Genomic DNA, 23628 nt, shown 5'->3' with positions numbered 1-23628 from the left:
TACAGTTAATCTCAAATAAGTGCAGATCATAAGAATAATCTTTACATATATCAAATTCCAAATCAAAAACGACCATTTACTTTCTGTACTCGTTCATATCAACCATACAGAAAAGAGTTCTGTTGAGAAGCAACAGATTTACTATCCACTCATTAAACTTCAAAATTTTTATTACATTTCATGGCTTCAATGTTCATTTTCTATGTACCTAAACAAAATTCTTCTCTCGGTATGACTTCCCAGATAAATGGCAGTCAAATTCTAGACTTGTCATCATCCCTTCATCACTTGCTGTCAAGGGGAGGGTCACTAGGAGTTGCTCTTGTTGAACTTGAATCACTCTCAGCAGCTTTCTTTGGAGGTAGCCCTTGCTTACTTTGACCTCCCTGATTCTGAAGAATATAAATAACAAGAATCCGCACCATTTAGCTCGACTCACAAGCGGAAATTTTGGGGGAAATATTGTGACTGTTAGGCCAAATATATCACTAGAGTAATTTTATGCTACTAATTGAACCCACTAATTTCTAAGTCCTTTTTTGACAGTAGAACAATAATACGAAACTTAGAAAATGGCTACATTCAGAAAAAATGGGCAGGGACACTTGGCAACACTCTTTTAAAACTAAATTTTGTTAGCAGGATAAAATTTTTTTATAGGTTGTTAAAGAAATAAAGTTCATTGATTTGTTTCACCAGATGCACTCTCAGAGCCATCATATTATATTGGATTAAAAGTTCTGACTTCTGAGCAATCTAAAACCATTGAAACCTAATTTCAGGAAATTTGTTTAATAATTTTTATTCTTTCTACCAGAAGATGTTCGCCATATATTTCTCTCTCTCTCTCTCTTTTTTTTTTTTTCCCTGATAAACTACATGTCCACAGAATAATCGAGAAAAATAGTAAGTCATACAGGATATCCACTTACAGCAGCTCCTTTCTGGCCAATTAACCTGCGACTTGATGGAGCCCTGGCCACAGATGAAGCAGCTGCAGCTGCAGCCACACGGATTCTGCAAAAGACAATTAAATAGCATCCAGCTTCATTATATGTTTTTGCAATAATCCTACATCACAACTGTAAAGTTTTCTGTACCACCTTTTATGTACATCAACATATTCATCTGTTTCATCTACAATCTCCTCCTGCATTATTCAAGAAAATCATCAAAATACAGTCTGGTGGCAGCAAGCAAATAAACAAATGAAGTCGAATACCAAGGAGTTCTATTTCACCTGCAAAAGTTCTTCAAATACATCTTCCAGGGTGATGATACCAATGACTTCACCATCTTCAATATCCTCAGATGCATAAATTAATCCGTTTGTTGTCGAATCACTACGTTGTGAAGAGGATAGCCGGTTCATACTGCCTGATGACAAGGGCCTATCAACGTCAACAACAACACTTTCTGTCTTTTCATCCTGCTTGGATAGCAAAGGAGCAGTCAAGTCACAATCCCCGCCTTTGGCTTCATTCAGTTTGGGTTTTTTGCCATCAGTCATTGGTGGGAGAGTCTTGCTTTTTCCTTTAGCCTTCACAACAGCCGCCATGTGGCTGCTGCCCTTTTGAAATTCGTTCAGTATATCATAGAGAGGCATATCTGATGGTACTCTGGAAAGACATACCACACAAGAATAAATATCAAATATTTCCATCATATAATAATAATAATAAGCAAATTCAAAGATGAATTAGCAAACCTTGGAATTCTCCTTATTGAAACGGCACTAACTGGAGTTTCTGTTTCAGGTCGTACAGTGAGAAGACTTTTCACCTAAATCCAACCAGCAGCAGAGAAAGGGAAGAAATGAAATAAACAATTAACAAAAGCTTCAATTTTGAACTTAGGAATACAATACAAAACAGAACTTTATCAAATGTTCCAGATTCTAACACCCACCAGCAGAAGTCCAATAACATTTTTTGGATTCCCAGAGTAGACAGGTACCCGGCTATGACCTCGAGCAAGAATTTTACCCATAGCCTCCCTAAGTTATTAGTGTGGAAAGAGAAACAGAGGTATGAGTAAACGAAAAATTGCGTACAACAAATTATAGAAATTTTCCAGCCAAAAAACATAGAAAGGATGATGACTGAAACTTCAAACATCCCTGACAAATATGACCTTTATGGCATACAAGCAGCATAGATTGGAAAGAAGCAAGAATAAAGAACAAAAAAATACCAGTCAACATGAATGTGTAATGCTGGTTATGAACATAGAAGCATCAGAACAAAGAACTAGTTATAGGAGGGTGACCATGTAACAAGGAATTTACCTTCAATAACTACCCAGCCATCAAAAACATAGACTTGTAAGAAAGAGACTCCAAAAAAGAAAATTATTCAAGAAAAAAATTTCAATAGACATGCCAAAAATATTCAAGATCAATACTTACCAGTCCAACTTTGAATTGACATCCAAGGAAAAAGTTGATTCAATAGGGGTCATAGCCTCCTCAGCAGTCTGTTGAAATAAGAAGTGTAGCAAAATGAATAAGTCGAGATGCAATCAGCAAGTGTAAGCAACCATGATCCTAAGGAAGTAGCTAGCCGCTTTATAACACATTAACAGCTTGAAATCTCAGTCACAAGTTATAGATAGTAAAAAGAAACAAATTAATAGAAGTATTGGATGCACCTTAAAATGTTTACATGATGAGATTTAACCACATAAACAATTGCTAGCCAAAACCAACTGCAAACATTTTGCATGAAAACACAGTACATTCACCCTAATCCATGCACAAGCAACATAGACACAAGAATAAATATAAGCAACGGAATGATTTCAGATGCATTCCCTGATTTTCATTTAGCAAAATAGAACAGCTACAGATTGGCAGTTTAGCAGTGATCACAGTGCATACCTTTTCGGTCAAATCCAGTGCTCCACTAATAATCGTCGTCTCATCATGAGTGAGCTCGCCTCCCTTACCTGCCTACATATACCAAGAAAAGCATTCCTTATTGTAATAAGTAGTCAAAAGCAATATAAGTAACATTAGGTATATTCAGCATTCTTAAACTGATACTTCACAAACCTAATGTTTATGCTATACCAGCTGCTTTATTTTACCTCCTGGCTATGTATCGTGACAAGAGCTTTTAACTGAGCTCGCCTAAATAAAGCTTCGTTATGTCCCAATACCCAGTCCAAGATCTGGAGTACACATATCAATTCAAGTAATTTGTCAGCACTAGAAATAAAAAGATAAATATACTCTTTTTAGTACCAAAGTGCAGATAAAATCACATTAAGTGTTCAACACAAAAACTATGTAGAGATAGAAATTAAAGGATAAAACAAAATCCTTTACACAAGAAAGTGAGAAACCAAATAAAAGGTCATGCACACCCTACCCACTTGTGTAGAATGGTAGAAGACATTACAAAAGCCCCACAAACTATCATGAATTTCTAGCCAAGAACAAGCAAAAATAAGAAAAAGCAATGAGTGGAACAGACTTAATCCACAGCGGGCAGTATCCCGTAGGCCCATGAGCAAGATTTTGTCATTGACTTTTTTTTTTTTAATAAGAAACCCAAAATGTATCAAACATGAAGAATCATTACAGTGAAGTGAACCAGTTGTCCACCAAGCAAAGAACTAAAATTTTCCGTGCTATACAAAAATATATCATTGATGAGAAAAGGAAGAGGCCTCACAAGTCCAAAAGGAGAATAGGGATTGAAAATTGGAAATTTCCCATGCTTCCTTACGCTACTATTATCAATTTTCAACTAAAAACATGTAAGAAAATGAAATAAAATATGAAATATGGCGAAGAAAAGCTCTCCAGGGCTCACATACAGACATTCAAAAGAGCTATTTATTTCAATAAATGATGCAATGACATGAAATATTAGTTGTCATAAACTCCCAAGAGACCCATACTAGAAAGTCAAAGGTCTCAAATATATTGAACATATGTAAGAGGTGCCTGATGGCTCCTCTAGTGCAATTAGAAACAGCAGTTTGATTAGAGGTCACCTCAGGTTGACAGCATAAATACACATTTCTAGCTATATGAAATCTTACAAAAATCTAAGCATCAGTCTCAAATTTTTACCTTTCCAATGGGATAAGCTATCGGATAGCAGATAATCATCAAAATTCGCACAAGCCATACAAAATTAGCACCTACAGCGAGTCCATACCTTGTGCATATTGCTTGTGGAATAACCTTACAAATAAAAGGATCAAAAAAAAAAAAAAAATCAAATTCCAATGAATTCAAAATCAGATAGGAAGAAACTAAAGGTCTAATAGATGACACTGCTCAAGAGTTAAGATAACATACCTCTCCAAAAAAGAGAACAAAAGTGACAGAGAGTATTATGGCAACATACTGATTGAAAAGCTTATCGAGGTATATAGGAAGGGCCTGCACGTGGCAAGCATCAAAGCCATTAGCTGTAGCTAGAAGTTGAACTATATCTCAAACAATGATAAGGAATTGAAAACCAAAGAGTTGCTAAAATTAAGATTTTGTTCAACAGAGTATCAACATCTCCTGCAAACAAAATAATCTCTTTTATAACTTACAAGCATTAAGTGCCCGTCTAAGCTTGATGATAGTAAATTGGAAATGTATGATCTCAGAATTTATTTAAGTTGGAAAATAATAGAAGCTACAAAGTTGAAAAACAAAATTTCCAATTATCTACCTCCATAGAAGCGGCATTACACAGTAGCAGAGTCACAAGAAGCTGGTGTTGCTTTTGAACCACAGGAAAAATCGCCGCTAAATACACAAACAAAAAAGCGTGACATTTTGTCATTGTCATTCATTATTATCACTGATTATAAACGAAATCATTTCTACAATTCGATAACATTTTGATCCAGATAACTAATTTATTAGTAATTAAAGTATAATATAATGAATCTGCGGATAAATGAAGACCTGCTTGTTTCTTCTCGGAGGGAGTGCCGCTACGCTGGAGGATTTCAAGTTCGACGAGGCCGAGAGACATGAGGCCTAAGGTGAGTCCAGACATGATACCAGCGAAGAGGACCAAAACGCAGGAAATTCCGGCGTATACGAACCACCAGACGGAGCCAAACGGTATGCCTTCAGACGAGGGGCCACCGCCGTTCTTCATCGTCGACGTCAGCATCCGCGTCGCCATCACCGCATTTAGTAATTGCATCGTCGTCTGGATCTCTCTCTCTTGTCTTTCTTCTCTGATCCAGTTGAATGATGACGACAAACTCTCTCTCTCTCTCTCTCTCTCTCTCTCTATTCGTTTCTGTTAAATTAATTTGAAAAAAAAAAGAAAAAAAAGGCTGTGTTTGTGCAATACTGCAATGTGTTTCAGTCACTTATTGTTGTTATGAGTTGTTTGCTGTTATGACCATGAACAGAGTACGATCCGGATTGGAAAATGAAGGCATTTATGATTAATTTATTATTACAATATTATTTTTGTACACGTGGCGCGTTCTGGTAGATTCTTTGACTAGAACAAATACTCCTTAGCTTAGGCCCGTACCGATCAGTTATTTGGGCTTCATGGATGGGTTAGATCGCGTGAAAAGGTCTAATAAAGAGTTCTACTGGACCTTTTGTTTCAAATTTCATCGTATTCGTACAAAATTTATTTTTATTATTAAATTCACACCGTATGTCCGTATTTTTGTCTTTGAACCAAAAATAAAAAGAAGATCCAAAAAGAAAATCGTACTTCTCATTTTTCTTAATTACTAAAGTTTTAAATACAGCCCACATCAACAAAATAAATTTGACAAAAATTAAGTAAAAAAAAAAATTTCTTAATACATGATTAAATTGGTCAAACACTTTCTCACCTTATTTTTAAAGTTTACAATTTACGTCTATTCATGAGAAAGCGCCGGGTTGGATTTCCTGACATACATATATTGGATTGTATCACATTTAAAAATTATACTCCTTAATGTAATGTAATATTTCAGAAATTAAAAAAACTGCAGGTCAACAAGGATTGCAGTTACTATAAAGATCAAGATTTATCCTGAGAAATTGTAAAGTGAAAACAATCCAATCATCACAGATGACAATTGTTCCAATCTAAATTCAAAACCAGTTCATCAAAGGTCATCAGGAAGGGAATTCAAGTTGTAGCTTCAAATGAATTCATTGTGTTTAACGACCATATAATAGACCTCGTTATGTTTACAATGATATCGACAAATTCAACATGATTCAGTATAACAACAAAACAAGTTCGATTCTCTCTCACAACACAAATGTAGTTATTACCATCTTGACGGCTGCAATTACATTCCCACAAACAGCAGCAGCTTACTACAATAAATGCTCGCAACTTTCAAGTCACTGGACTAGGTCACGTCGAATTCAAGTTGCTAACTAAGGTCGTATTCAAGAATTCAAGAATTACAGATTCTGGAACTATCTTATGTCACAAAGATTTACAGAGGTATAAAGTTACAGAACCATAACCATAACATCAACCAGAAATTCTGCAAATGTAGTTAGTTTTGGTCCAACATTGTAAAACCAGTGTCCAAAACTCCATTGGGTAATATCTATTCTTCATGGTATTGACTGTGCCAACAATTTTTAGTTCCTAAATAGTAAGATGTGCGTAAATGCTTTCCCATTTATTGGCTTGACAAGATTTCAAATTAGAACTTGTATCGTGTTCTCCTTCCCCTATTTTTGGACAAGCCAGCCTCAGCAATCTTAACCAAGATAAACCTGCCATAGAAAAACTGAGCAGCAAAACATAACACAAGCAGTGAAACACAATTTGCCGCATAACTAACTACACAGGGATGGAAAAAAACAAACTACGAAGTTACGTACCTTTCCGTTCATATTTTCTACTGCCAAGTCAGCAGACTCTTTCCTTGAAAACCAAACAAAAGCAGATCCTAAAGGCTGCTTCGACAGTTTCTCAGTAACAATTTTGACTGCGAGATTAGTAACAACCAATTGAACATTAAAATAAAATCAGAATAGATGTAGCTCTCAACATTTCACAATCGCATGAAAGCTGCAACTCTGCATAATTAGAAAACATATGACTCAGTTTTAGGCAATTCTCAAGAAGAATAAATCTTGATTAACCACAGGACTAAAATCCTATTGCAATGAACTTCTTGCCTATGTGGCTATGTCCAAAATTATTTGCCCTGACATCAGATTGAGTTTGTGAGTGCATTGACCATGCACCATAGATTGAAAGATCTAAATTTAGAAATAATAAACACACTTGTATAACATTCAAAAAGATAAATTACTACACTATGTTGTTACATCTAAGTAATAAGCCATTCCTTCGAGGAGTCACTTCCATGCACACAAGACTGGAAAAAAGCATAAAGTAGAAAATTTCACCTTGGACAACTTCCCCAAACTGTGAAAAAGCCTTCTTCACCCGTCCCTCAGTCATAGATTCTGGCAGTCCTGCATCAATTTTCTCCCTAGAACGTGACCACTCAAAACACATGAATTCTAGAGAAATATAACCTAAGCTAAAGAAGAATAGCAACATATGAAAAAAAAATGATAATTATTAATTTAAAAAAGATTTTTTTTTGGAAAGGTATCTATCAAATGAATGTGACCACTAATAAACACTTCAAGTGCTTTTCAAAACTATAGAAGCTTTCTCAAAAACCACTACTGAAGTGCTTCTTCAGACAAAAAAAAAAGAGGGGGGGGGGGGGGGGGGGGGCAGGGGCAGCACTTGAGTCATATAATCATTGTCAGTTTTAACCAAACACTGCAAATGTTGCTTTCTCAAAAACACATTACTCTTTCATTCAAATCAAATTTCGAAATTACAACACATTGATATCAAAATGTTAAAAAAGGGATGAAAGCGAAGCAAAAGAGGTATATTTTCACCTTTAATGAAAATCCCAGTTCGAGAAGAAGTGTCGGATTCCGTTGAATTGCTCGAGTTCGAGCCTGAACATTTGGTTTGAAGAGAAGGGTGGCTGTAAATGCGTGAAACAGAAACTGAAGAAGAATTATTGGAAGTTAGGGCTTTAGAGATAAAGGGTCTTGGAATTGCAGTTTTTGTGTGTTGGCGGGAGCCAAGCAATAATGATGAGAAAGGCGATGGACATGGCAACCACAGCGCCATTTCAACTCGAAGTCAAAACCCTGATACCTCACTCTACTGTAACTGGAGGGTTTATGCTGTTGGTGAAATTTGCGTAAATGAACGACGGTTAACCGGCCCAAAAAATAAAAGAAGCCCAACATGTTTGGGCTAAATTTTTTGAGTGGATCCATCCAAACCCAACATTTTAACTTTTCAAATTCCTTTTGTATTGGATAACGAGAGGCATCCCAATAAATTTTGAATACGTGAAGGTTTTTAAAATTAAAAGAATTTTTTAATAGTTTTAAGTTTTAAACTGGAATATAAAATATCAGCAATGATACAACCACAAACTCTTGTACAAATTAATGTGGCATTAATTTATTGGTTGAATGACAATATAAAATAATATAAATAAATCATGTGAGTCAAGAGATATTTAATTCAACCAATAAATTAATGTTACATCAGTTTGTACAAAATAAATTTGTACAAGAATTTGTGACTATATCATTACTCATAAAATATATTCAATTTAAAATTAATTATTAAATCATTATCACTAAGAATTTCTCCTTAAATGTAATTCTAGAAGAAAATGGGCTTTGTCAGGATATTCAAGGGGCGTTGAGAGCATCACTCTCTCTAATTTGTTTTTTTTTTTTTACATTAATATATAGTAAAAAGTACTAAAACAACTTTATTATAAGAAAATCTCCCAAAAGATTTGGCCTATTTATTTCTTGCCCATAATGATACAATAACCACATACCCTTTGTACCAAATTAATGTGGCATGAGGTACTGGTTGAAGAGCAATGTACTTAATGAAAATAATTATAGGAAAAATGAGATATACCCCCTTTATTTATCAACACTAAGTGAAACTCCCTCAAGTTTTAAAATTAGTTAAATTCTCATTATGTTAAAATATTAACTATGAATTGACTTTTTCAAAGGGCGGTTTTGTCTTTAAAAATAATAGAATTATTCTCATTATATCACGGGGCAATACAAAATAGTTTTTAATTTACAAATTAATAAATGAAAGAAAATACCCAAAATATATCATCTTCTCAAACACAAATAAAAAGAAATAATATATTATCAAACTTTTCGTATCCCAAGTCGTCATATCGATTTTACCCACGTTTCCATTACTATTGCTAATAAAAAATAAATATGTGTTTAATTGTTCTTTTTTTTTCCTTATTTTCTTATTTGTCTCCAAAAGATAAGCATTAAGCCACGCAATTAACAAACATCCCAAGTAAATGATATGCATGCTTGAGAAGAAGAGTCTAGGACTTAGTCATTATTTGTCTTAAAACAAATGGGTGCTTGACATTGGTCCACTAACTACGTATGTAATATTACCATATTTCACATTATTACTTGTGTTTCATGAATTATTGCTTAGTATGTCTTTTGTTGGTTATAGTATAGTTAGTAGTGTAGATCATATGTTTCCAATGGCTCTTATAAAAAGCATAGAAGTTATTTGAATAAAGGGACTAGATAATTTATTTCACAAAACTACTCTCTTCTCTATATTCTTTTCTTTCCTCTGATATTTTTACTTCAAATCCTTAAAAACTGCATATTGAATTGTATGAAAGATAGGTTTTTAGTTTTTAGTAAAGAGTTGATCTAGAAGATGAGAAGAAAAAGCCAAAGAAGTTAAAGGAAAAGAGAAAGTTATTTTGTTGAAATATGTCTACCTCTTATTTAAGATACTTTTGGTTATGTTTTTATAGCCTTACAACATCAATAACAATAAAACAAAACAATATGAAAAGACAAAAAAAAAAAGTACTTACCACTTATGCTAAAGATTAGTAGCTCATTCATCTAACATCCTAACTCAATTGAATAAGTTTATCAGCTTACTATATCAAAATACATAACTAAGTCTCTGCTCAACATCTCTACCACCTTACCACTCACAAATATAATGTATGCATGCATAATTAAACATATCAATTCCCCTCCCTCTCTCCTCCCACACCCCCTTCAAGGATCCTTGTCCACAAGGTTGGAATTAGGATATGATTTAGAGAAACGTTAATCATTTCTTGAGGTTGCATTTTTTACCATCCTACTCACCATTTGACCATGATTTTAAATTTGGGTTGATATTTTCCCTATATAAATCACATACCAATTGAGTATATTTTCACGTTACAAAATTATAGATGAAGCATTTGAAATTGGATGTTGATGGGCTGAAGTGAGAGTGACTGAGCTTAAATGTTTTCGTAATAAGCTAACATGGAATACATTGTGGATTTGGGAGTAAGGGGGTAAAGCCAACCAGTAAGCTACTTCTTCGATGCATCACAAATTTGAAATAGACCAAAGAACTTAAACATAAGCCTAACTTGTGCAAAACCACATAGTGACATAGCTGAAGTTTCAAGTACATATAATCGCCCATAGTAAAAGTGACTTCACGCCGGCGTAGGTCTGCTTGACAATTTTTTTCATTTTTGTGGAAGTTAATGGTTGTGATGCAACTTACGCATGATGGTGTCTCGATCACGCGAGTACTCATCTACTGCTTACACTCTAGAAATGCTTGGAACATAATCTAGTATGCTTGGAGGTGGAATTCCATAAACTGTCTCGAAGGGTGCCATCTTGGTGGAGGAGCGAATGGATGTGTTGTAGCTAAATTCTGCCCAAAGAAGCCATTTAAGCCATTTCTAAGGTTGGTCACTTGTAAAACACTGTAAATATTATTTTAAAGAGCAATTTACAACTTTCGTTTAACCATTGGTCTGCGGATAGTAACTAGAACTCATGCACAACATAGTTTGTTGAAACTCGAAAAATGGTTACAAAAATAATAATAAATGCCTTACCTCGATCACTAACAATTGATGTCTAAATGCCGTGGAGACAGACAACATTAGTGAAAAAATGCCATGGCAACAACAATTGCAGTAAACAAATGTTACAAGGCCACAAAGTAAGCATATTTGGTCAATCAATCAACGATCATCATAATAATTGTATGTTTATTAAAAGATCGTAATTGTTCAATAAAGTCCATTGAGATGTTGGTCCATGTTAAAGCAGCTCATTGTTCAGAGGTTACAGAGGCAATGAAAAGCAAGCTTAAGCAGCTTAGCAATGCCAAGTCACAAAGGTTGTTGAAGAGTATGATAGCTCAACATAGTTTGTTAAGATTACTATTATCACACACAATTATACATAACAAAATGCATTGAGCATATTAGCTAAATAAATAGAATTAGTTACAAGTTGTTATTAATGTGTAAAGCATATATAAATATGTACATGTAACATATTGAAGAATGAATTAAAACTTTTGGAATTCACCATTACATTTTCTCTGACATATTTTCCTTAAGCCAAACAACATTTTCTTAGCTTTTTGCATGGTATCAGAGCCACAATGACTAGCTTAAGTACTATAACTTTAGAATAACCAATCAATAACTCAAATCAATCTTCACAAACATCATTCACCTTTGCTGCTACTATAAAGCTCAATCGATCTAATTTTCCACTTTACGTAAACAAGTATTGACTTCAATTAGAGGAAATTATCTTCAAAAATTCATCTCAAAACCTCATATCATTCAAAATAATATCTCTCTAAATCAATAGTTGATAGATCAGTTTGGAAGATTGAAAATCCATCATATATCAATTGGCGAGCATAAGATTAAACACTTCTTGGCTGGCTGTTATCCACCGTCAGTAAAGGTTTTTTAAGTTATATTCTTAGCTATGACACTTCTGTTGATGTTTAGAGATTATTGAAAGGCAGTTTAAAGTTCAATCTAAAGTTAAAATGCTTCAATATAAAATGAATATTTTAATAAAAGAATCAATGTCTGTTGAAGAATACTGTGTAGAAATGAAAATACTTGCTAATAAACTTGCTTGTGCTGGTGATAACATAGCTGAAAAAGATTTATTGATGAGGATTTTGAATGGCTTAACCCTTAACTATCTGGATCTATCTCAATTATCATTGTAAATAAAATGAGTTATGATGATGCCTATGTTCTGTTATTAACACGTGAAGCCAAACTTAAGCAAAGTCAAGGTGTTAAAATTATGTCCAATGCCAACAACAGTACAATGAATGCTAACTACTTTCATATGAGAGGTAACTTTAAAAGAGGTTTATATGGCAATAGACATTATGGTCACTTTAGGAACAAATGACTCAATGTTGGTAAAGGCATGTTCTTCAATTCATATCCTAGAGGTTTTCCAACTAGTAATGGCAATTTTAGAGGTTGTGGCAGAGAACATGCTATGTAATTTCACAGGCCACCACATATGAGACCTGAGTTGCTTATATGGCTAACTTTGAGTCATTCTTTGGCTATGCATCATCTGTTGAAGACTATTATGTTGTTTCTTACTTAAGTTTTGACTTTATGCACTACTTTTTTTTTTATCCATAAAAAAAATTTGTTGCATCTAAAGTTTATATTGCTAATTACGAACGATTTACTAATGAAGGATGGTACTTTAATAGTGGTACTACACATCATTTGACCAACAATATGATCAATATGTATGTCAGAGAGGAATTCAAAGGCTCAAATCTTACTCAAGTTTTGACTTTATGCACTACTTTGTTTTTTATCCATCAAAAGAATTTGTTGCATCTAAAGTTTATATTGCTAACTACGAATGATTTACTAATGAAGGATGGTACCTTAATAGTGGTACTACACATCATTTGACCAACAATATGGTCAATTTGTATGTCAAAGAGGAATTCAAAGGCTCAAATCAGCTTATCACTGGCGATAGGCAAGGTTTGCTTATAATTTATATTGGTGATGCTTGTTTTAGTTATAAATGTTCAAACACAAAGTACAATTATAAATATATATTGCTTAAAGATATATTGTTAGTACTTACCATTATTAAGAATTTATTGAGCATGTCAAAACTAACAATTGATAATAACATTTTTGTTGAATTTGTTGACAATGTCTGTTATGTGAAGGACTCTCTGAAGAAGCAAGTGCTTATGTAGGGACTTGCTAAGAAAAGGTTGTATAAGCTGCTTCTAAAGTCATCTTAGTCTTTCACTTTGTTTTTCTTATGTCACTCACCTTCCATTAGACCGTTATCAATGTTGTCTGTATGTTATCTCAATTTACATGTTTCAAATGATGCTCAGAATAATACTTTCAGTTTTATTCTTTCTTGTAATGCATCAATCAATAAAATTGTTCTCATGCATAGATGTTTTGGTCATCCTTATCATCAAATACTAATGCCTTTGCTAAAGAATGTTCATTCTCTTAATCTCTCAAGTAATTCAGTAAAAGCAAGCACTTGAACATATCTGTGAAGCATGCCAAATGGGCAAAGTTCACAGACTTCACTTCCCTGTCAACGAAACTAAAGCTCTTGAACTTATTCATATAGACTCGTGGTGTCCTTCACCTATTCCTTTTAGAAACAGTTACTCATATTACATAAGCTTTGTTGATGATATCAGTAGATATACATGGATTTATCCTCTAAAATTAAAATCAGAACCATTAGATGTCTTCAAATTGTTCAAATTACAGGCTAAAAATCGATTCAATGCTACCATCAAGAACCTATAATCTGACTGGGGGAAGAATATAGATCATTCACTCACTTTTTAAACCAATGTGGGATTATGTTTAGACATTCTTGCCTCTATACACATCACCAAAATGGCTTAGTTGAAAGGAAGCATAAACACATTAGACCCTACATTGTTAGCTCAAGCCAAGTTACCATTTAAATTCTGGTGGGATGCCTTCTATATAGTTGTTTATCACATTAATAGATTATCTTTTACAGTTCTAAAACATCTCCCTCTCATGGGAGTGGGGAATGAGAGTGGAAACCATATTCCCCACTCCAAAAATAGGTGGGGCTTATGGATTAAGATTCACACTCATTCCTTAAAATATATAAGTAAACACAAAAGTAGGAAGAATCCATTCTCTTCACTCCCACTCCAGTAGGTAAACATATCATTAATCAATTTATGTTCACAATTTATTAAATGAATAATTGATATCATGATTTTAATTAATAAAATTATAAATATCATGATTTTCTAAATATATATTAATGTTATTATAAATTGTGATTTATGACCCAATGTAAGTTCAAGTTAATAATTAAATTAACCCTTAAGAAAAAATTATTATTGTTGTTGTTATTTTTATTAAGTATTAAAAAAGAATTCTAATATTGTAGGGTCTAATTTAGTAATTAATATTATATTCTCTTACTATTATTAACTTATTGTTATTAAATATGAACTAAAATTTTGAATTCTTGATTCTATTAAATTGGACTAAAGGCACATGGAACCGAAAAAATACATAGGTTTGAAAAAAAAAAACTCCAACAAATTGACATGCTCTTAAAAAAATTAAAAAAAAAAATTTTTGTGTTTTTTTCTCAAGTGTAACACAGTATGTGTGGGCATGACATGTGTGTCCGGTCACGTCTAAGCAATAAAAATAGGCACGACATTATATGGCACGAGCTCGAGCACGAGCACAATCACGCGAGGGTTTTCTTTGATGGCCGGCCCGGTCCATTGGGCATCTATAGTCTTAACAGCCAAAACATGATGATTTGACTAGTAGGTAACGCCATAAAAGATCTCAATCTTCATTTAACGATTTTTTTTTAATTTATAAATTTGTTCTGTTGGCTATGGTTTTGGGGGGGGGGGGGGGGGGTTTGGAATTTCTCTTACGAATAGAATCAAAACTGGACCGTCCATGGTGATTCAAGTGAGTTAGGAGATTGAGAAAGAAAAAAACAATGAAGTTAAAAATTTTTTTAATAAGTACAAGTATTTTTTAATTTATTTTACTTTGAATTGTATCCAAGAAGTATATTTATATTAAAAAGTTGTTGAATTAATTTTTAAGGACAGAATTTGTCTTTGAAAAAGTAAATTCCCTGTTAATATTTTAACATAAGGGGAATTTTAACTAATTTTAAAACTTGAGGAGGATTCCACTTAGTTTTAATAAATAACAGCGTTTTCTCGCTCATTTTCCCAATTATCATATATGCTTTGTTCCTTTTGTTTATTTCAACTCCTTTGGGTCTTACAAGGCACAACCAAAAATCTTAATTGTTCAGTATTTTAGCCCCGCACTGTATTTAAAATCTTGATTCGGCACTAAACGTAGCCCCATCATCATTTATTACTTGGGTCTTATCTTCAAGATTATAAATTTATTGATCATAATTTTTAGTTGACAACCCAACGAATATAGACAAGATAGCTTAGCCGGTTTTATTTTCCTTGAAGGTCTTTAAAAAGTGTAATTATTATTCTCATATCAATAAACGTCAAATTTTAACTAAGAAGAATAATCAAGGGTTAACATAACAAGAGAATTGAAAAACCGATCGCATTATAGAAGAATAATAGTGAAAGAGATGATAATATTCTCATCTGATTATAAAAGATTAATAATATAAGTCGTGAACTATAAAAGAAAAATTGTCTACAGTTCATATAGCAATAAAAGACGATTGGGCAACAATACTCTGTACATGTAAAAGAGATAATATTCCTTTTTGATTGATGAAACTTATAAATTAATGATGGTACGTAAGTGTAGAAAGCCGGTAAAATTTATAATAAACTAATTATATATATATATATATATATATATATTATTTTTCTACACTTATTATAGTTAATCTCGTAACTTTAGTTTAATTGTCCTTAATTGAAACTTCCGTTTACTAATTCATTCCCTCTTCAGTTAAAGTCTAAATTATAAATTGCATCTTGCATTCGAATTTCAAAGAGATAAAAAGTGAATCTTGAAACTGCAAGAGATAAAAGTATACCATTTAGTGTATTTTTAATAAAAACAGAAGAAGATTCGGTGCATTTTTTTCATACTACTTTTCGATTCCACCAATACAAGTAAAAGGCATTGGATTAAAATTTCATAATTAATTTGTGGATTCTTCTTTCTTTTGGAAAATAATTAACTACAATTAAAATAGAATCTGACCAATAAAAGATGCTATAAAATTATTACACACCTACATCTTATCTCGATAACCTAGCTCTATAAAAAGAAAATGCTTTGGCAATAGGTTAGCCGAAAGTATATTCGATAAGATTAAGGATTATAAGCTCTAAGCTAAACATAATAGGTTAAAAACTTCACCTCCTCTAGTGCAATATATAATATTAAAGGCAACGAATTGATGCATCAAACTTTAAATTGATCATTTTTTTTTTTAATTCTTAGCTTCTTTAGGATTTGAACTCAAGAGAGTCCATGTGAAAATTATTAGAAATTACTCGGTCAAATCCTTAAGGTAACCACTTATGTAAACGCATAAGTTTCAAATATATATGTTTACCACATCTCTTAAAAAAATAATTATTTTCCCACATTTAATAGTTACAGGAGAAGTAATGGTAAGCATGTTTTGAGTCAAATTTCTGAACTATGAGAAGTACTAAATGAAAATTTATGTTTAATCTTAGCTAAGTGAAAGTTTGTCCATAACGATAATACTTCCCTAGGCATGATATTAAGGGGAAAAAAATCACTACATGCAAACGGGGAAGTATCTAAGCTTATTGTGAAGTAAATATAAGCCACCGTGGCCTTGATTGAGTAGTTTTTAAATAGAAGGTAAAACATTAATTTCGGATTTTACCCACTACTTAACTTTAAAAGAACAAAAATTGAAAAAAAAAGAGTTAGATAAGAGTGGTTGCTATATCACATTCGTAGCTGCTAGCAGCAAATCAAAGTCCTCAGCCTTGCCATGCAAAGGCGTCTCTATCGTATCATGGAATCATCACACGTGTCTTTAGGTTGTCTATTACTATTTGCATTTTAGTTGATATAGATCGAGATAAAGCATGTGCAGATCAACAAGAAGGGAAAACAAAAAAAAAAAAGAAAATGAAAACAAAGGAATCATTTAATTTGTGGGGATGTAAGCTCTTCGTTTGCAGACAACATGAAAGCCAAAACACTATGAATGAAATATAACTTCGAGGAAAGCTTCGCACGTGGAAGAGAATCCAAAGGACTTTGTTTTTGACAAATGAATAGAGGGGAAAGAGTACAAGGTTGCGTTTGCATGAGAGCTATCTAGCTCAATCAAGATTCTTAATTAGGAACGAAATTGAAATAGATAATATTCATGTCTGACACGACACTTATTTGGCTGCTCTTGCCGCCCAAGATTTGGACTCTATCTCTCAGAACCATCATGCATTAATTCTTTACAAAGATGTTATTCATATCTGGGCTCTCGATCGTTTTACACGTTCGTGAGTACTGACTTTTTTGCCTGTTAGCTAGCTAGGTTAAACCTTCAAAGAGTTGGTGAAAGAGATAAAAAAAAAAATGCACACGCATGCATGCATACAACGATAAGATGCATGGATTCATTTTGCTAAGCTCGAGTAAAATGAAGAAGACACCTATTAAATCTAGCCTCAATCTATAACTGCCGACATATCCGTTTCTCTTCATGAAAAATTTTGAGGTGCTTTTAGTGTATACAATCTTTTTTTCCTCCGTGTAATACTTCTTATAGTATGAATGAATCGGGAAAGAGTAAATCCACGTATAACAAGAATTCAGTGGACGATGAATATGTATACACCGATACAAGCGCAAATATTTCTTTATTGAATCACAAGAATCAGAAATTTTTGTGGCCATTCGAATGAAAAGTACCTCAGTCCTCAGGCACACGATATTTTGATATGACCTTGCCGTCTTTCTCACCGTGCAACAACCGTAAGATAGACTGTCCTTACGCAGTACCTACCGGCCGTTAGTGTCTTTAATTAATGGCTTGATGTTATTTTTTAGAATACAACAAATATTTGCTGGTTTTGTCTTATTTTATGTATTTAATAAGTGACGCTTACTGACGAAACTATGGGAGTGACTGATGGAGTACCGTTTGATCCTTATTTTGTATTTGTTCCAAAAGAAGAACTGTTTTTTATGAGTTATCAGTGGTGGTAGGCATTGTTCCCGTCAACGGAAATTTTCCCATCTCATTCAACCTTTACTCTTTTCAGTTTCCACCATTAAAGATGAAAGACAAGAAGAGGAAAAGGATCGATAAGTACATAATCATCTTCCAATTTTTTTGTTTGTTTGGCTATATACATTGTGTATTTTTTCCCACTTCTTGAAAATGAGGATCAAATGATGCGTTTACAAGAAAATGATTAGCTAACAATACAAAAAAAGTGCCATTATTGTCACCGTGCATGTTGCGCAAAACGTACAAATATGTATGAGATATCTACAAGCGAAAACAGAAATTAATTAACCCAAAAAAAAAAAAAGAATAAGACATTATAGGCGTCAATGATATGCTCAGTTAAATGCTAAATTTATATACGAGTGCGACATATAATGGCTGAATACTTGGACCCCATGTGATTTTTTAAATCTTTGAACGCAATTTTTCAAAGAGTTAGTGTTGACTGTTCATCAAGCAAGATTATAATTTCGGATACGATTTGGGGTATTTTTGACTCTGTGATGACAACATAATAAATGGAAAATGATATTTGAACAGTGGCAGGACAGAAATAATAACTACTACGGTATGAACATTACTATCATTTTTGTACAATACACATATTTCTATCTTCGTAGTATGTTATTACTGTTCAAATAACTTTACTTAGCTACAAGAGTTATATTTGACTGCAGCTTGTAAAAATTTCTAGACAGCTACATGATAAATTATGTGTGCCAAACAAATAAACAACACTTAACGAATGTGGTCTTTTAATTTAACATTAAATAACAATTATAAATTAATCGCGATCCATCTAGTTCAGCACACTAGTAAGAACTAAGAACTGCCATTCTAAAAACGACTTCGAAATTAAAGGAATCCACGATTAAATAATTGGTGACAATCTATGCCACAAGTATAACTTTGATTGATCTTATTATCAACATTCATGGCATCTTTCAATTTTACATTGTTAATTAAGATATAAGTAGTTAATTTCATCATTTGGTTAGTTTATCTTGATAACCTAGTTGAATTCATATTATTCAAAAACTATAATAATTTAAATTAGTTAAGTTGAACCTCTTTCTTTCTTTCTTTCTTTCTTTTTTTTTTGGGAAAAAATCCAACTAAAATTTTAATTCTCACCTGCTATTCAAACTAATTTTGGTGACAAACCAAAGAAAACTACTTAAAAGGCAATTCATTAATAAATCGAATGAGTTAAGTTGAACATCTTTACTTTTTTTTTTTTGATACAACGAGGCTCTCAATCAAAGAGCTATGAATGAACTAATCGGGGGTAAACTACCCCATACATATCATGAATAAGTAAAGGTTTGATACTTTCAAGAGGAATCGGAAACATGTGGAGACCCAGTGAAAAGGAAGTAGCGAGATTAGCCATAGGATCTGCAACGTAATTGGCCTCTCGGTAGATATGATTGATGCGAATGTGCCAATCGCGCTTCAGAAGCTCTTTTATTAACCAAATAAGGAAAGAAAATTCATTGTTTAAACAACAAAAATTGGCAACCATCTCAGACACACATAAGCCATCCACCTCCACTTGAAGCCAGCGTATACTAGATTGCCAAAAATTGAAACATCTTTACTTTCTAGGCTACTAATAATAGTAATACCTTTTAATGGACTTGATTCCAACTTGATGTTTTTCGATGTAATTAAAAAGATTATTTATTTTTAGTTTTTATATTTTTGCAAATCAATCACGCCAAAGTATTCACCTTTATAAGTTGTTCCAAATTCAACTTTATTTTTTGAATCTTTTTTTCCCCCTTCTTCCTCCTCTCGATGGGATGCAAATTCAGCCCTCTTGGGCCTTTTGCCAAAAGGTGGAGACCCAGTGAAAAGGAAGTAGAGAGGTTAGCCATATGATCTGCAACGTAATTGGCCTCTCGGTAGATATGATTGATGCGAATATGCCAATCGCGCTTCAGAAGCTCTTTTATTAACCAAATAAGGAAAGAAAATTCATTGTTTAAACAACAAAAATTGGCAACCGTCTCAGACACACATAAGCCATCCACCTCCACTTGCAGCCAGCGTATACTAGATTGCCAAAAATTGGAACATCTTTACTTTCTAGGCTACTAATAATAGTAATACCTTTTAATGGACTTGATTCCAACTTGATGTTTTTCGATGTAATTAAAAAGATTATTTATTTTTAGTTTTTATATTTTTGCAAATCAATCACGCCAAAGTATTACCTTTATAAGTTGTTCCAAATTCAACTTTATTTTTTGAATCTTTTTTTTTCCCCCTTCTTCCTCCTCTCGATGGGATGCAAATTCAGCCCTCTTGGGCCTTTTGCCAAAAGGTAATATTTTGATACTACCCGTATGTGAAGAAAGAGGCTTAAAAACAAAAGAAGTTTTTTTTCCTTAAGTGGGCCCACAGGCCTTTAAAAATAACGGGAGGTAGTGAGTGGCGTATGAAGCTTTCATCTCCTCTTGTATCATTCAATTGGAAATTGGAATCATGTGGCATCAAAACGACAAGCATTACTGTGTTGGACCCACCAAATTCCTCCGTTTTCTTGCCTTTTGTACCCTTTTTTAAGATTCTCATTCCCCAACATCACATTAATTTCCATTTCCCATACATTAAATCACAATCGTTGATTCATATCATCACTGCCAAGAAATTTACTTTCCCATCAAATCAAAACCATTCTGACCCCACATAAAAAGCTTCCAGAAACGTTTAGATCCTCAGCGGATGGTGACTGATCAATCATGCATGTAACGACTTTTTCAGATACTTCCACAAAAGCGCGGTAGAGATAAAATAATATTCCCAATCATGTAAATTGTATATGTGTGTATATATGTCGTCATCAAAATTCAAGCACACGTTAAAAGAAAAGGTCCAAAGACCAAAATGCCACTCTAGGCTAGCGTTACAGAAAAGTGGGGCCTATTCCGACATCACAATCACAAACGGACCCACCAAAGAGAGTCTTCTGTATCATGGTTGATGAAGGCGCAGCACACGCTAGTACGGAAATCTTCAGCAGCCCGCATGGATTTTTAAAATGCTCCCAACCGTACGGCCGCCAAATGTAGGCACTTAACGACCTGACAAGTGACGGCAACCTCTCTAAATTCCATTTTACTTCTTTTTTTTTTTTTCCTCCTTTTTACCTTTTTTTTTTCCCTCCTTTTTACCAAATTACATCTTCAACTTACAACCAGGTATCCTAGTACAAATATAAGTAATCCAGTGAGAGTGTATTTGAGATTGAGATTGAAAGATATACTGATATAATTTTTTAATAAAAAATTTATTATTTTTTAATAATTTTATCAAAATTATTATTTAAAATTTATAATTACTACATATTATTAATTTTTTTTATAATTACAACTTTTTTCACAATAACTGTTATTTAAAAGTTACAACACTTTGATCTCAAATAGTCCTGAATCTAGTTGATGGGCCAACTTCTAACTTAATTGGATGGTAAATTACTCTAAATGTAATTTAACACTCTTATTTTGAAGTTTATTGCAAGCGCACATATGTACCAAACTCAAAATTATGAGAAAAGTAAGAGAAAGTGCCAAAAACTTGCTAATTTGCTATGTGACAAAATGCTACATGGCATCATCACACGCATTTCGCCGTAGATTATGTGGGTCCCAATATTCTTTCAACGGGTTGCGGCAGCAACAGCGGTGGGAATAGGGACCGGTGGAGTGTTGACGATAGCCGGGGCGGTTTCCGGCATAGTGGCCACACGATCTTCGTCGTAGAGGAATTGACGAACAGTCATGGTACTGGGTAGCATCACGAGCTTCTCCCACGCTTCATCAGCTTCTTCGCCTCGTTTTAAGAACACCTCCGTGGCATCAATTCGATGCATGTTCCAATTCCATATGTCGTTGAGCCTATGAATTTTTTGTAATTGGCGACAAGATAGGTTACATGTATTTTCTTTAATTTTGTTAATGGCTGCCTCGAGAAGTTTAGCATGGATCTTATGATCTAGGAGTGATCCAGCACGTATATATTGGTCCAATTCAGGCACCCCAATGGCTCGCCTAACACCCCTTGAGTAATCAGCTTGTGGATCAAACATTTGCTTAACCTCCTCCACTAGGCCCAATTCCACCATCCTGTCAACTCTTTCGGATACGAAAGAATGCAACACGGGCAATGACACGTCAACCCAAAGAAAGAAACATTCGTACCTTAATTGGAACTCGGCAGCATCTCCGTTCACTAGGGCTTTGATGTAAGAACTGGACCCGCCGGCGATGATCGGGAGCCGGTCGCGGCTGAGGATGGATTCAATGGCTAAGGATGCGTGGTTTCTGAAATCAGTTGCTGTGAAATTCGCATTTGGTTCAATTATGCCTAGTAAATGGTGGGGGACCCCGTGGCATTCCTCTTCGGTGACCTTATTGGTAACTATGTCAAGACCTTTGTAAACCTGCATCTTATCCGAATTTATAATCTCCGCCGGGAAACGGGTGGCGAGATCAATGGCTAGACGGGACTTGCCGGTGCCTGTTGCTCCCATTACGAACACGACTTTGTCTTTCCGTCGAAAAAAATGCTCCAATTTGTGTACCCCTTGGAAAGTCACCAGGGGCTGTACAGCTTGTTTACAGGCAGTCATCGAAAGCTTCATATTTATCTAACACCAGCTGCCAAGTTAAGCAAAACAAGAATAAGGCAATAGCTAAATAAGCATGCAACAAGTTATATATCCTAAATTCAACAACCCCACTTGGTTTCATGGACCGCTTACCTTTTTTAAAAATCAAATATGCGGCGGATTGTGGAGGAAGATTGGTGAAGGGAAGAAGAGAGCTATCTGTGAATCAAAAGATGGCTCAAATGGGTTGCAAGTTTGTGAGGAATAAGAAGCAAACAATAGATAGTGGTGGCGTTACTTGTAAAGGTATATGCAAAAGCTAATAGTTGAGCTAGCACCACGCATAAAGCAAGGGTAGTCTGGCTATTTGAGATTTTTTGTATGCAATATGTACACTTCGAAGAAAGAATCGAGAAGAAGTAGAGATCATTTGAGGGGGCTTGTGAAAAGGAATATTGTTGACAACACAAGGGTAACTGGCTAGACATCCATTATCTGATATCTTTCAAAGCTCAAGGCTTTTGCATAAGCATGAACGACGAGCTTGGTATTTATATAATTTTATGGTACAGAGAGCGGGTTATTTTTAGAATTTATTCTATTATTTTGTGGAATCCACTCAAGACACAGGTAGCCCACAACCCAACGATGAGACAAAAATTAAGCTACGGTGATTAATAACCAATTTTTTTTTCTTTAGGTTTAATTTCTGTATTTGATTTTATGCTAATCTAATCTTATGCTGAACAAAATACAAGTGAGCAGAGAATTTAATTGCCGTAAACAAAAAATATAATATAATATAATAATTAGAAATACAAATATGGCGCAAAAATGTTTAATCTCTAGGTATTCAACAAAGTAAGGTGATATTAGCAAT

General features: G+C 33.9%; 3 protein-coding genes across 6 annotated transcripts; all 3 read right to left on the bottom strand.

Annotated features, from left to right (window-relative positions):
* Positions 1-26: 26 nt before the first annotated feature.
* On the bottom strand, positions 27-5384 carry LOC102626439 (DUF21 domain-containing protein At4g14240-like). 2 transcript variants are annotated; one of them, XM_025102826.2, is made up of 13 exons: positions 4919-5384; positions 4680-4756; positions 4313-4396; positions 4082-4195; positions 3088-3171; positions 2879-2950; positions 2408-2475; positions 1909-1996; positions 1709-1782; positions 1241-1619; positions 1104-1150; positions 918-1017; positions 27-392 (listed from the first exon to the last, which is right to left on the bottom strand). In XM_025102826.2, the coding sequence occupies exons 1-13, from the start codon at positions 5163-5165 to the stop codon at positions 285-287; spliced, it is 1542 nt and encodes a 513-aa protein (XP_024958594.1). In that variant the 5' UTR covers positions 5166-5384; the 3' UTR covers positions 27-284. The 2 variants fall into 2 exon arrangements, with proteins under 2 accessions (XP_024958594.1, XP_006489290.1); XM_006489227.4 differs by having other exon boundaries at positions 933-1017; positions 4919-5383.
* A 707-nt stretch (positions 5385-6091) lies between these two features.
* LOC102626739 (organelle RRM domain-containing protein 2, mitochondrial) lies at positions 6092-8161 on the bottom strand. Of its 3 annotated transcripts, none has more exons than XM_025102827.2 (4): positions 7871-8161; positions 7358-7426; positions 6824-6930; positions 6092-6670 (listed from the first exon to the last, which is right to left on the bottom strand). In XM_025102827.2, exons 1-4 carry the CDS (start codon positions 8109-8111, stop codon positions 6638-6640), a joined length of 450 nt encoding a protein of 149 aa, XP_024958595.1. In that variant the 5' UTR covers positions 8112-8161; the 3' UTR covers positions 6092-6637. The 3 variants fall into 3 exon arrangements, with proteins under 3 accessions (XP_024958595.1, XP_006489292.1, XP_006489291.1); XM_006489229.4 differs by having other exon boundaries at positions 6092-6715; positions 7871-8160; XM_006489228.4 differs by having other exon boundaries at positions 6092-6729; positions 7871-8158.
* Positions 8162-21592: 13431 nt separating this feature from the next.
* On the bottom strand, positions 21593-23289 carry LOC102627215 (adenylate isopentenyltransferase 5, chloroplastic). The gene is made up of 2 exons (XM_025102511.2): positions 22902-23289; positions 21593-22797 (listed from the first exon to the last, which is right to left on the bottom strand). The coding sequence occupies exon 2, from the start codon at positions 22779-22781 to the stop codon at positions 21798-21800; it is 984 nt and encodes a 327-aa protein (XP_024958279.1). The 5' UTR covers positions 22782-22797; positions 22902-23289; the 3' UTR covers positions 21593-21797.
* Positions 23290-23628: the final 339 nt, after the last annotated feature.

The sequence above is a fragment of the Citrus sinensis genome, chromosome 1, assembly GCF_022201045.2.
Source record: "Citrus sinensis cultivar Valencia sweet orange chromosome 1, DVS_A1.0, whole genome shotgun sequence".
Lineage (NCBI taxonomy): Eukaryota > Viridiplantae > Streptophyta > Magnoliopsida > Sapindales > Rutaceae > Citrus > Citrus sinensis.
Note: the sequence above shows the minus strand (reverse complement) of the source record. Positions and strands in the feature narration are given on the sequence as shown.